At 47.2% G+C, this 14,283-nt stretch overlaps 1 protein-coding gene and 1 non-coding gene across 2 annotated transcripts; both read right to left on the bottom strand.

Moving 5' to 3' along the window:
- Positions 1 to 3,902: 3,902 nt before the first annotated feature.
- Rps16 (ribosomal protein S16) lies at positions 3,903 to 6,463 on the bottom strand. The gene is made up of 5 exons (XM_048440144.1): positions 6,305 to 6,463; positions 6,075 to 6,176; positions 4,334 to 4,430; positions 4,200 to 4,247; positions 3,903 to 4,105 (listed from the first exon to the last, which is right to left on the bottom strand). The coding sequence occupies exons 1-5, from the start codon at positions 6,350 to 6,352 to the stop codon at positions 3,960 to 3,962; spliced, it is 441 nt and encodes a 146-aa protein (XP_048296101.1). The 5' UTR covers positions 6,353 to 6,463; the 3' UTR covers positions 3,903 to 3,959.
- LOC125405220 (small nucleolar RNA SNORA40) lies at positions 5,506 to 5,630 on the bottom strand. The gene has a single exon (XR_007233506.1). It is a non-coding gene; the product is annotated as a small nucleolar RNA SNORA40 (small nucleolar RNA).
- Positions 6,464 to 14,283: the final 7,820 nt, after the last annotated feature.

Below are 14,283 nucleotides of genomic sequence, written 5' to 3' on the forward strand. Positions count from 1 at the left end.
GGCCATTCACAAGAACAGTGTACACGTTTAAGCTCAGACAACTCTCCAGTTTCTTGTTTTTAATCATTATAGAGATGAGGAACCAGGCTGGTCTAACAGAGTGAGACCCTCTCTCGGTCCAAAAATAGGAAAAGGAGACGGACACAGAGAAGTGACCTCCCTAGTCTCACTGCTAGGGACAGATCCTCACAGTCTGAGCTGCCTGTCTAGTTCCAAGAGCCACCAGGGTTACAAGAGGTGATTGTGAGTCAACCAGCCCAAAACCAGACTCAATAAAAGGAGCTGTTTGCTTCCTGAATGCCACTGTGCCCACAGGCCTGGGCTGTGTACTGGGGGCTCCTAGGAGCGGAGTCCTGTGTTCCCTTCACACACACACATTCACAGTGGCTGAGGCTGGCCCTCCCCGCCTCTGCAGAGTTGCACATTCCCAGCCACCGCCAGCTGTAGGAAAGTTCCCAGCCTGGCCCAGGCTCCCAGTGGCGCCGGAATTCCCGGTATTCAAGGAGGTAGGGAGGGAGAAAGGGCTGTCTGCTCCAGAGCCTGGCGCAAGGAAAAGCATTTCCCTCTCCAGATGTGTTTCAGCTGTGCCTTTGGGAGGAGCCATGAGCCTCAGTGAAGGGGTCTCTAGTTCCTCTCGGAAAACCATAGATCCCAAGCTAACTTAGCTGCTCCTCCTCTTAATGAGCTGCATCCCTACCCCCAACTCCTATCTAGGCATCGCAGCCCCAGATTACAAGGGCTTCAGGATTCTTGCCCACCGGTCAGCCTGCTTACAGCTACAGTCTGACTCAAAAAGGGGATGAATGACAGTGGTTATGTGGACAGTGCCTGGAGTCCCAGCTGCTCCAGAGGCTGAGGCAGGAGGACCCTTGAGGTCAGCTTTGGCAACACATCAAAAGCCCTTTCTTAAAAGAGTGGAGAAAGAAAAAAAAAAACAGAAAAGAATAAATCAAATCAGGACGTGGACTTTGAGCCGGATAGTGGTGTCGCTTGCCTTTAATCCACCACTCATGGGCCGAGGCAGGTGGATCTCTGAGTTTATAGCCAGTAGTCTACATAGCGAGTTCCAGGACAGCCAGGGCTACACAGGGACCCTGTCTCAAAAAGGAAAAAGAGCCTGCTGCCCTCCAGTTCCCATTATCTTCAGCTCCCTGCTGCAGAACCTTTATCACTGGAGACATTTTCTCAGGAACACCCTCATCACCAGCCTGAGCATGTGAGGCGATGCTGAACCTAGCAGTACTCAATGGCCTCACTCCACTTCTCTGTGCCTGATGTCAGGGCTGCCCCCAGTGGAGCTGTTCTTGCCTATGGAAATGTCCTATCTCCTGGGTCTGGTGTGGTACACACCTCTGATCCCAGCACTCTAGAGGCAGGCAGATCTCTGAGAATCTGAGGTTGTACATAGCAAGTTCTAGGTCAGCCAAGACTACGTGAAACCTTGTCTCAACAAAGAACTTTATGTGAGCAGTTCTCGGTGGCTATGTGTGGTCTTCAGCAGTGATCTCCAGGCTGTGTTGATATGCAGGGCAGCCTCTCACCAGTGCAGCTCACTGGCCACTCAACTGCTTCTCTAGGCTAACTCTTGCAGCTAACGTTTTGTTAGAAAGTAGGTTCTGGTTGCCAAGGTCCCCAGGTCACATATCAGAGGTGTCTGAACAAGACCCAATTGGGCTTCTACAACCACTGTCCTGGGTCTGCAGGGCACAGACAGGGTGTAATTTAGAGCCTTGTAGCATGCTATGAAGGGGCTGGGCCTTTCTGACCTAGTAGTATCATTTCCACAGTGGGCTCTTTGGTAAGCCACTTCCTAGCATTCTTCCCTTCTCTGCAAATAAAGAACACACAGGACTAACACCGAAGAGCTCCCAAGTCCTGGCTCGTTTTTTTTGTTTGTTTGTTTTTTAATGTGCATTAATTGGTATTTTGCCTGCTTGCATGAGGATGTCACATCCTTTGGTACTGGAGTTACAGTTGTGAACTGCCCTGTGGGTGCCAATGCTCTTAACTGCCCCTGTAGTATTTTTGAAATTGTCTTAAGTTAGGCTGAACTCACTCACCTCCACAGCCAAGGATGACCTTGACCTTTTGATTTTCCTGCCTTTTTGGGAACAGGCATATACCCAAAGCCACAGCAGATAGGATGTTACCAGAGACAAGTGTTTGAGCCTACAGATCAGCTCCATGCCCTCTCCCTACCGACATGAAAGAGCAGATGCATTGAGTTTGCCTGGCCTACTGTGTAGAGATGGGAGGCTCCTTAAACCTGGGTGACCCTTCCAGGGTATCATTGGTACCCATTTCAGCTGACATTGAAAGCTTCCTCAGCCCAGCATGGCCCTTACTTCTCCCATCACCCAGGCAGTCTGGATTTGCTTTCTTTGTAACAAAGACCATAGGCCTTTCTTTCACATTTCCTCTGTTTTTTCCTGGCACTTAAATAGTGGTGCTGGTGTGGCGCTTCACAACCCTAGTCCCAGCACTCAGGAGGCTAAGAGGATTCCAGAGCCCTGGGAGTTCAGGATGAGCCAAAGCTGGAGTGTGACAGCTCAGCCAAGTGCAAAAGGGTGGAGACATGGCACCTGGTGCAGAGCCCTGGGCTTGCTGCCTTGCACACAAATCAGGCAGATAACAGACACAGGATAATGCCAGGCCTGTGAGTTGGAGGCTAACCTGGTCTGCAGGAGCTAGTTCCAGGATAGGCTCCAAAGCTACAGAGAAACCCTGTCTCAAAAAATATCAACCAGCTGTACACTCCCAAGTTCTAGCATAAGACAGCCAGACTCTTCTAAACCAAAATGGGAGTAGGAAGAAAGCTTGATTGTCAAAACTTTCGAAGCACGAGGACCAGGGTTCAACCCCAAAACTGGGTTAAAAAAAAAAAAAAAAAGCAAAGTCGGGGTTGGAGATGGCTCAGAAGAGCACTGGATGTTCTTTCGAGGACCTGGGTTCAATTCCCAGCAAACACGTGGTGACTCACAACCATCTACGATGAGATCTGGTGTGCAAGCATACATGCAGACAGAACACTGTATACATAATAAACCTTAAAAAAGCCAGATGATGGTGGTGCACGCCTTTAATCCCAGCACTCGGGAGGCAGAGGCAGGCGGATCTCTGAGAGTTTGAGGCCAACCTGGTCTACAAGAGCTAGTTCTGGGACAGGCTCCAAGGCTGTCTCGAAAAACCAGAAAAAGTTGAGGGGCTCGAGGCAGAGCTCGGAGGGGTGACTGAGTACTTGAGAGGACCAGATGCAGTTCCTGCCACCCACTTGTCAGCTAACAACCATGTGGTTTCTAACCACACTTATGGCATACACCTTCAATCCTAGCACTTAGCATAGACAGGCAGATCTCTTGAGTTTGGGGCCAGAGAGATGGCTGGAAGTTAAGTGCACTGGTTACTCTCCTAAAGGACTTGGATTCAGGCATCTAAATGGTGGCTCACACCGGTTTGTCCAGGGGATGCAACCAACTCTCTGCTGGCCTCTGCAGAAACCGGGCATATACTGCACACACACGTAAATAACTTAGAATTTTTAAATAAAAATAAGGTAGGCAGTAACTGAACAAATCGAGAGTGTCTACAGGCACTCACATACATCCATAAAAACTATGTACAGGCTAAGCTGTATCCCCTGGGCTCTGCCCATAATGCACTGCTCAACAAACTAAGCCAAGTCCTTCTTCCTGCCACCTCCACAAACCACACATGGACCAGAGAAGATGCTTTTCAAAGTGGCTGGATGTGATGGCACACACCTATAATCCCAGCACTGGGAAGGCAGGGCAGGCACACACTTTGAGTTTGAGGCCCGTCTGGTCTACACAATGAGTTCCAGGACAGTTAGAGCTATAATATAGACACCATGTCTTAAAAAAAGACCATAACACACAAAAAGAAACATTAAAACCCTAGGATGTTTATTACAAAGGTAAACCCTGATCCTTGAGTTGGGCTTATCGGTAGGATTTCTGGTATCGAGCACGGGCACCAGGACCTCCGAACTTTTTGGATTCACAGCGCCGAGGATCAGCTACAAGCAGGGTCCGATCATACTGGATGAGGATATCTTTGATCTCCTTCTTAGAGGCCTCATCCACATCTGGAGATGAAGGGACAAGATTCAAATAACCAAAGTCTTCAACTTGGTCCCCACACATCCACCCTCCCTCTAGGAAGAACTATCGCTCACTCACACTTTTGGTAATAGGCCACCAGGGCTTTGGAGATAGACTGTCGGATGGCTGCAAAACACAATGGAAAAGTTCCGTGAAGATCCAGTCTTGCTCCAGCTGTTGTCACAGCCACGGGCCCCGATCCTGAGACTCACCATAAATTTGGGCCACATGACCACCACCCTTCACACGGACCCGGATATCCACACCAGCAAATCGCTCCTTGCCCAGCAGCAGAACAGGCTCCAGTAACTAGAGGAATGGAAGATGAACATGTCTAGGTCCGACCGTGGACAGCTTAGTCACCCACCTTAGAAGTTCTGCTTCTCTGGTGTGGACCCTGACACCACCACATCAAAGGAAGATTCAAAGCAGCTAAGCGGAAAGATTCTTGTTGCAGGGGCAAAAAGCCACAGGCAACCTATTCTGAAATCCCGGTACCCTTCAGATTCCCATGCCCATGGAGAATGGAAGAGGTCCCCAAATACCCTGAGGCTGGAATTATGGAATGACAGGCAGATATGACATACCCTGAATAGGAAGCAAAGCCATGGTCTCAGAATACTGTTAGGGATGACATCACCAAGGCAATCTGCTGATAGTGGGAGCTCCGTCCTGAGCAGCCTGCCCTTCTCTCCTCTCCTGACCCTTCCTTACCGCTTTAGCTCACATCCCAATCCCAACTATTTTGGATCAAGTTATGTCCAGCACTTAGGACTAGTCCATCCAGCAGCTCCATGGTGACCGGGCCCAGAGCCATCTCGGCCACTGCTGTTTCCCCAATGCACAATGCAGCATACATAAAAATCCTTCAAATAAACTGACAGTCAATAATCAAATCCTGTCACACAGTACCTAAAGGAAATCAGGTATTTTCCATTCTGCAAAGCAATACATTCTTTCCCTTTGAGAGGAATGAAATTTAAGACAAAAAATATCTTCACAACAGGTGGTGGTAGAATCCCAACACTTGGGAGACAGAGAAAGGTGGTTCTGCGTGAAGCCATCCTGGTCTACAAACTGAGTTTCAGGACAGCCAGGACCGTTATACAGACAAACAGGCACTGGCGATCTAAACCCCACGTCTCTCTTAACTCAAAGTGGATCAGATCATATTTACTCAGCTACCACACTCTGAAGAGTACCTAGTGTCCCTCTCACCTAAAGTTTTCTCTTTTCAAGATAGCATTTCTTAGTGTGGCCCTGGCTGTCCTGATTAACAGGACTGTCTAAGTGTGGAATAATAAAATTAAAGGCACGATTCGCCACCATGAGGTTTCTAATGGCATTATCAGGAATGCCACCATCACTGTGAACTGTCTGGAGCGGTGTTCCTTCTTACATGTACCAAAACTCATACAACAATGAGTTCTGGGTTGCAAAAGAGGATTTATTTTTGCACCTGTCTCTAAATTTTTGTCCACCAGTTAAACAAAAACCCATACAAGTGCTGCCAGTCTTGGATTCTAGAGGACCACGCTGAGTTTTCTTTTCCTTCCCAGGTTTTCACCCTATAGCCCATGCCGACCTAAACCGCACTTTGCTAGGATCGACTCTAACTCGTGGCACTGTTCCCCTGAGAACTAGAATTACACACATGAACCTGGAAGTTGACATTTCTACTAGAGAAACCGACAATCGGGTACTATATACACTGCTATTCCCCGGGCCACTCGCTCCTCGCAGCCGAGTGAGCTTCCATTTCCATGCACAGCAGATTGTACTCTTTACTCTTCATCGTCCTGCGTTTTATCCCAGTTAGAAAATCACGTTTCCCCAGCCCAAGCACAGACCACTAGGTAAGTCATTTTCCTTTCCACATCTCAACTTCTAATAAATCCGGGGCCTTTGCTTCCGTCTCTCCGCCTCCCAGATGCCCGCGCCCGACCCCAACACCTTGTACTGTAGCGTGCGCGGCTCGATCATCTCCAGGGGACGTCCGTTCACCTTGATGAGCCCATTTCCCCGTTTGCAGTGCGCCACGGCTGTGGCTGTCTTCTGTAGAAGGCGAGAGAGACGAAGGGGCCGCGTGAGATCGGGGCCCTGGCTCTCAGGATGGACCCCAGATCACCGATGTCTCCCAGCCCCAGCCTCCCCCGGCTCCTTTCATCCCGCCCCTGGCACACCTTGCGTCCGAAGACTTGCACAGACTGTAGTGGCCCCTTGGCCGGCATAGCTGCGAGTATGAACACGAGGTCCTCACCGTGCGGCGCCGCCACCGGAAAAGGAAAGGTCGGGGCCGCTTCGGCCGATTTTCAGGGTCTGCGCAGGCGCTTTGAGCGCTGCTTCACGACAGAAGAGAGCTTTGCGGTCGACGTTGAAACTCAGCCCGGGACGACGCCCTCGCGAGGGGTGGGGCTGTCTTGGAGGGCGGAAGGGACGGAGCGGAGAGGGCTTGGGCGGGTACTTGGTCCGCACCTCCAGAGGAGTGCAGCAGGTTGCCTTTCCATTGTTTTTCCGCGGGCGTGGTCGTTTTGGCCAATTCGTAGACAGTCCTGCTTCAAGATTTTGTCCTTCGGCCCTCCTCCAGGCTTATTCTCAGCCCCCTCCCCGGCCGTCTTCCTCCCACCTGGACCCCCCCCTCCAGAATCCCCATCCGGATTTTCCTGACTCCACTGCACTAAGTCAAGTTTCCAGCATCTTGCTCCCCAGAACCCCTCTTCCCTAGAATTTTTGTCCCCTCGGGTCTTCCTCCGCGAATCTACCTTTCACTAAACTTGCCTTCCTATCGGAGTCTCCTCTTCCTAGCAAACCTGACCCCCTTTCTCAGAGGCACACCCTTAAAGGCCCCTTTCAAAGCTCTCCAGAACTCCCTCCTGCAAGTCTTACACAGGATTCATCCTAGCGTGCGGTTCTACACCCGCCTTCGCCGGAATTACCACCTCTTTGGCAGCTCCTCTCCTCGGGAACTGCTCCTGGGAAATTATTCCTCCCAGGATGGCCCTCACCTAGACTCGTCTTCAGAGCAGTTATCCTAAACGATCTTTATCCGAAATCCCCCAGAACGGCCTGTTTTAAGATTTAATACTTTTATTTGTTTGGTTGGTTAGTTTGGTTTTTCGAGACAGGGTTTGTTGGAGACTGTCCTGAAACTCGCTCTGTAGACCAGGCTGGCCTCGAACTCACAGAGAACCACTTGCCTCTGCCTCCCAAGTGCTGGGATTAAACCACTGCCCGGCCTAATTTAATTTTATGAGTTCAGGTTCCTGAGAGAGGCTTCCAATCTCCCTGGAAATGTAGTTTTTAGGATGTCTGTGAGCCACCCAACTTGGGCACCAGGAACGAAACTCAGGTCCTCTGTAAAAGCAGTAGGTGCTTTTACCTCACGAGCCATCTTTCGGGCCTCCAAATTACAATGCTCCCCTAAACACTCTACCCTAAATCTCTACCCCACAGAATTCTCCAGCTACTAGTCCTATCTGAGGAAAGCCAGGTTTTAGTTTCTCCATAGTATTCACCCCTAGAATTCGCCTGAGTCAAGGGGGTTCTCTCACAGGCCTGTGGCTTTCACACAGTTGCCTCTGTCTCTCTGGCAGCACAGGGTATAGGGACTCCCCGTGTTAGGGACTTGGAAACAGTTGGAGAGCAGGGTTGTCAACACTGACGACAAGGTGGGGTCATGTACAGTTGTAATACTAGCACTTGGAAGGTGGAGAAAGAAGGATTGGGAGGGGTACAGATTCTTCCTCGCCAATCCTCCAATACAGTATGAGTTTCTGGGCTACATGTGACCTTGCCTTGGAAAGAAACAAGTTGGTGGAATGCCTAAGTCTGAGGACCCAAGTTTGATCCTAGGACTCATATGATTAAAAAGAGAAAACTCATGCAAGAGGTCCTCTGACCTCCACACATGCACTGTAGTACATGTACACATAAACTCCCACTTAAATGTAATAAAAACTAAACACACACACACACAAAATCAGTCTGATTTTCAGACAGTGTTCCAGGTCAGTCAGGGCTTTGTTTTAGTCTAAACAAAGCAAAACATGGCACTGTCCACACTTGAGTGACCCACCCCCTTGGTTTCCCAAAGCTGGAAAATTAGGGAGAAACCACTGGGCGCTGTGTGTATACACTGACACATGCCTGAACGTGTTCACAGGAAAACAGTGTGGCAGATGTTCTGGCTGTCATATTTCTGACCCACTTTGGAAGATAAATGTATTTCAGACACAGATGGTAATTATAGTGATTACATCCGCATTTAACCAGTGCTTACTCTATGCCAGGTGCTGATCTAATCAAAATGCATTGAATATGTTGGGTGATGTACTCTCCACGATAATTCCATGAGGTGGGCAGGGCCACCATGTGTGGGTTTGACATCTACAAAGACAGCATTTGTCCTGGACATTGTAGATTCGTATTTGTCAACATTTGACAGCAGATGACAGTAAAATACCTTGTCCTAGTCCATTGGTTCTTCTGCCAGCCCAGCCCTTACCTCCAACTGTCCTTCAGTCTCTTTTGGCTGGCTGGAATTCACAGTGTAACTAAGGAAAAGGCGGCTTTGAACCCCTGATCTTCCTGCTTCCACCTCCCCAGTTCTGGGACTATGTATGTGCACTGCTACATCCAACTTTAGAACTGTCCTATGTAGTGATATCTCATTTGTAATTTAATAAACAAAGTTTGCCTGAAGATCAGAGAGTAAAACAGCCCCACTGGTCAGCCTTACAGACTGGGCAGTGGTGGTGACACACACCTTTAATCCCCATAGCCACACTAGCTCCTTAGAAACCAGGTGGTGCACGTCTTTAATCCCAGCCCTAGAGAGGATTATAAAACTGGAGGAGACAGCTCTCAATGTCAGTCTCATCCTGAGATTCTTGGGCAGGATTGCCATTAGACTGAGGTAGAGGTAAGAGTCAGTAGTTGGTTATTTTGCTTTTCTGTTTTTTGTTTTTGTTTTTTCAAAACAGGGTTCCTCTGTGTAAGTCCTAGCTGTCCTGAAACTAGTTTTTGTAGACCATGAACCTCAAACCTCAAACTCACAGAGATTTGCCTGCCTCTGCCTCTCAAGAGCTGGGATTAAAGGCATGAGCCACCAATGCTATGGCTGTTTTGCTTTTCTTTCTTTCTTTCTTTCTTTCTTTCTTTCTTTCTTTCTTTCTTTTTGTTTTGTTTTTGAGACAGGGTTTCTCTGTAGCCTTGGAGCCTGGCCTGGAACTAGCTCTTGTAGACCAGGTTGGCCTCGAACTCACAGAGATCCGCCTGCCTCTGCCTCCCGAGTGCTGGGATTAAAGGCATGCACCACCACCGCCCGGCTCTGTTTTGCTTTTCTGACCTTCAAGTTGAACCCCAATTTCTCTCTCTGAGTTTTTAATTAATCATGCTTCAGTCCTAGGCCTGATAGCCTGGCAGTGGTGGTACATGCCTTTAATCCCAGCATTTGAGAAAGCAAAGATAGGTGGAGCTCTGAGTTCAAGACCAGCCTGCTCTACAGAGTGAGTTCCAGGGCAGCCAGAACTCTTTCACAGAGAAACCCTGTCTTGAAAAACAAAAAAGAAAGAGAGAAAGAAAGAAAGAAAGAAAGAAAGAAAGAAAGAAAGAGGCAGGCAAATCTCTGTGCGTTCAGGGCCAGCCTTATCTACAAGAGCTACAAAGCTACAGAGAAATCTGGTCTCGAAAAACAAAAAATCAAAAAAAAAAAAAAAAGAAAGAAAAAGAAAAAATGGTAAATACATTTCAAGGCAGCTGCCTACAGAAATCTTCTCATGCAGCCCTGTTAAACCTGCCTGGTTTTTGTTTTGTTTTTTCAGTATTTTATATGTATATTATATGTATACATGTCTTGCCTGCATGGATGTCTGTGTGTCACACGAGTGCAGTGCCTGCAGGGGTCAGATGAAGGGACTGAATCCCCTGGAAACAGAGATACAAACAGTTATGAGCTGCTAGGTGCTGGGGATCACACCAGAGTCCTCTGTAAGAGCAGCCAATGCTTTTAACCCATGAGCATCTCCAGCCCACTTTCTTACACTGTAACTGCTATAACTCAAACACTTTTCTATCTCCCTCTTCCTCCATTTCTTTTTTCATCCAGATACTGGCCAAAAGCCTAAGCATGGTTTCACTGATGCTCCAGCTCCGAGCTTTCTCATGCTCTCTGTTGGGTCCAGGGGGTCACGCAAAGATGGGGACAGACCACCAAAGTCTAATAAACCAGAAGTAAACTTTATTCCAGAAACCAGAATCCAGGAAATAAAATAAAATAAAATAAATCTCCATGGGGCACAAAAGGCTTATCAGCTAGCTGAGACCACAGCCAGAGATGGATTCTGTAAGGCTGTGGCCAGTTTCTGAACCCACCTTTTTTATAGTAGGGGCACCAAGCATTAGGTCTGAACAAAGGAATTTTTACAATCTTGAGGTAAAACTCAGATACAGATCATCTTACTTTACAATCTCTATTAACAGAGTCTTTTAGTTAAACTAGTGTTTGTACTTATTATTGTATTAGTACTTCCAGGAGGTGTTTACTGAAGCCCTGTGCTCTCCCCTTTGATGCTGCCAGTTTCACATAGCAGGGATAATGCGTAACCCAGAGGTCATATATCTATTTCCTAAAGGTTGACTCAGCTCATATCTGTAGGTTAGCTCTCAATGTGCAGAGAGATGCTTTGGCCTTGTAAACAGAGCTGTGGGTTGTAAAGCGAAATAACTGCTGTTAAGAGTTAATCCTCAAGCTGCTAAGAAAGCTGCTGACTGTTCTCATTCTCCTAGACTTATAACTTCATATATTTTTTTATTTCTACATTCTTATTTTTGGAATCTACATTTTATATTCTTAGTCTCGGACCCTTCACTCTCCAAAACCCCTTGCCTTCCACCACGTGGCTGCTTTGGCAACCTCCATTACTGAATATGCTTGCTTTCTTGGACCCTAATTCAAAAAGACATGGGTCACTTCTTCGTCTATATCTCCCTGCTTCTGGCAGCAACTGCTGGGGGTTACAACTTGCCAGTCCTGCTGTTTTACTCTCAGAACCTGGGTGGAGGAATGGCTCAGCTTGTAAGAATACTCAGTGCTCTTCCAAAGGACTCTTTTGAGTCCCAGCACCTTCACGGTGGTGTTTCAGTTTCACAACTATCTGTAACTCCAGTCGCAGGGGACCCAACAACCTGTTCTGGCCTCCCAGGGCACCAGGAACACACATGGTGCACAGACATATCTACAGGCCAACATCCACACACATATAAATAAATAAAAATTTGAAAATCTAATAAATTTGTCCTTGAGATCCAAAAGAAAAAAATTCATATTTGTAATCCCAGCATTTGGGAGGCAGAGGCCATGAGATTCATTCAAAATTAGTCTGGTCTATATAATGACCAGTCAAGGCCAGCCAGAACTACATGGTGAGACTTTGTCTTTTTAAAACAAGTCAGGCATTTTTGTTTCGGGTTTGTTTGTTTGTTTGTTTGGTTTTGGTTTTTCGAGACAGGGTTTCTCTGTAGCTTTGGAGTCTGTCCTGGAACTAGCTCTTGTAGACCAGGCTGGCTTCAAACTCACAGATATTCACCTGCCTCTGCCTCTGGAGTGCTGGGATTAAAGGTATGCACCACCACTGCCCAGCATAAGTCAGGCAATTTTAAAAAAGGAAAGAAAACCAAAACTATTATGAAGACCTGATTTACACACAGTGGAAGGCCCCAAGTAAAGTGCACATTCTGGATCCAGGCAGACACTGCCCCCATTTCCACTTCCCGTGCTCCCCCTCCCACTCTGCCTCCAGGCTCAGCCTCAGGCACCCACTAATCTGCTTTCCCTATGAATAGCTTGGTTTTGCTTGCTGGTGAGTTTTGTCTGAATGGGATCATAGGTTCTGCTAGATACAGCTCCCTGGCCTCTTTCACTGGTGTTGGAAATTAACATGTGTTTCTCAGTAGTTTGCTGTAATTTCCCCCCCCTCCCCCATTTAGTTGTTTGGAGAAAGAGCCCCCCTTTTTCATCCAGGTCACCTGGAACATCAGATTCTCCTCCCTCAGTGCCAAGTGCTAGGATTATAGGTGGGTACCACTACTTCTAGCTGAAGCACGGGATTTAAAACTCTTTTTTTTTTAACTTATTTATTTATTTTGTACACAGTGTTCAGCCTCCATGTGTCCCTGCAGGCCAGAAGAGGGCACCAGATCTCGTTACAGATGGTTGTGAGCCACCATGTGGTTACTGGGAATTGAACTCAGGACCTCTGGAAGAGCAGTCAGTGCTCTTAACCTCTGAGTCATCTCTCCAGCCCCAGACTTAAAACTCTTAAACATTTGCTTAGTGTGTGTGTGTGTATGTGTGTGTGTGGGGGAGAGTATGTGCATGCCATAACATGGACGTAGAGGTCGGAAGACAACTTTTAGACATTCTTCCTTCTACCATATAGGTTCCAGAGGCCAAACTCGAGTTCTCAGGTTTGGCAGCAGGATCCTTTAATCTGTTGGGCTATCGAGATGGACCAAATGTGTTATTCTTATTTATTTCTCTCTTTTTCTTTCTTCATGTTTTATGTTGTTTGCATATTCAGTCTGCATGAATACCTGTGCATTACATGGATGCAGTGCCTCCAGAGGCCAGAAGAGGGTGGTAGATTCCTTGAGACTGGAATTACAGATGGTTGTGAGCTGTAAGTGCAGGGAATGGAAGCCAGGCCCTGTCCAGGGCAGCCAGGGTTCTGACAGTTGAGTCACATCTCCAGTTTCAGGGCTTTGGCTTTTGCTTACAACAAGGTCTCACTCTAACCCCGGCTGTCCTAGAACAGTGTTGACTTGCTCGTTTTGTACGCTCCACTCCACGCACTTTCTCTCAACTCTCCATCTTGTGTCTATATTAAAGTGTTTTTAATAACGGGGCATAGTGGCACACATGTTTAATTCCAGCCTTGGGGAGGCAGAAGCTGAATTGAGCTGTATTCTGTGAGTTCCAGATCATCCATGCTACACAGTGAGGCCCTGTCTCCTTTCTTTTTCTTTTTTTAAAGATCTTTTTTTAATTATGTATATCTGTGCCTGCTTGTATGCCTGCAGGCCAGAAGAAGGCACCAGATCTCATTATAGATGGTTGTGAGCCACCATGTGGTTGCTGGGAATTGAACTCAGGACCTCTGGAAGAGGTGCTCTTAACCACTGAGTAATCTCTTAAATGCTCTTAACCACTGAGTAATCTCTCCAGCCCGAGGCCCTGTCTTAAAAAAAAATAAAAATAAATAAAACCCCAAAAAACCAAAAAACCTGTAACTCCAGTAGTTCCAGGGGATCCACCACCCTCACACAGACATGCATGCAGGCAAAATACCAATGCACATAAAATAAATAAGTTATTTAAAAAAAAAAAAAAAGAGCCGAGCGGGGGAGACGCACACCTTTAATTCCAGTGTTGGGTCCAGGGGGGTCGCACAAAGATGAGAACACCACCAAGTCTAATAAACCAGAAGCAAACTTTATTCCAGAAACCAGATCCTAGGAAAACCAGAAGCAAACCTAAAAATAAAAAAATAAAAATAAAACACCGCGGGGCACAGAAGCTTATCAGCTAGCTGAGACCACAGCCAGAAGTGGTGTTTGTTAGGCTGTGGCAAACGGCTGGTTTTTGAACCTACTTTTTATAGCAGGGGCACCAGTCATTATCCCTGAACAAAAGAATTTTACAACCTTGCCCCTGACCCTTGGGTTGGTCAGCGGAGACCCTAGGGAGGGGAGTGAGTGCTAATGTCAAGGAGGAATTTGGAATTAACTGGTTCCTGGGCTGAGAATTTAGGAGGAAAAACCTTTCACACTGTTTCCAGGTAAATCTTCAGATACTGACTGCCATACTTTATAACCTCCATCATCAGAGCTCATTAATTAAACCTTTGTATTTATCCACTGTCTCCTGGTACCTCCGGGTGTAAACTGAGGTCATGCCTCTCCTCTGGTGGTGCCAGTTTCCCATAACAGAGACAGTGTCTGACCCAGAGGTCACATATCTCTGTCTCCTAAAGGTTAAACTCAGTTTACACCTACTGTTTGTTAAGGACAGTCAAGACACTACCCTCAGTTTACAGGGAGATGCTCTGGCCTTGTAATTAAAAAGTCAGTTGTAAATAGCTAACTTGATGGAGATTTCCCAGGC

The sequence above is a fragment of the Myodes glareolus genome, chromosome 1, assembly GCF_982192425.1.
Source record: "Myodes glareolus chromosome 1, mMyoGla1.1, whole genome shotgun sequence".
Lineage (NCBI taxonomy): Eukaryota > Metazoa > Chordata > Mammalia > Rodentia > Cricetidae > Myodes > Myodes glareolus.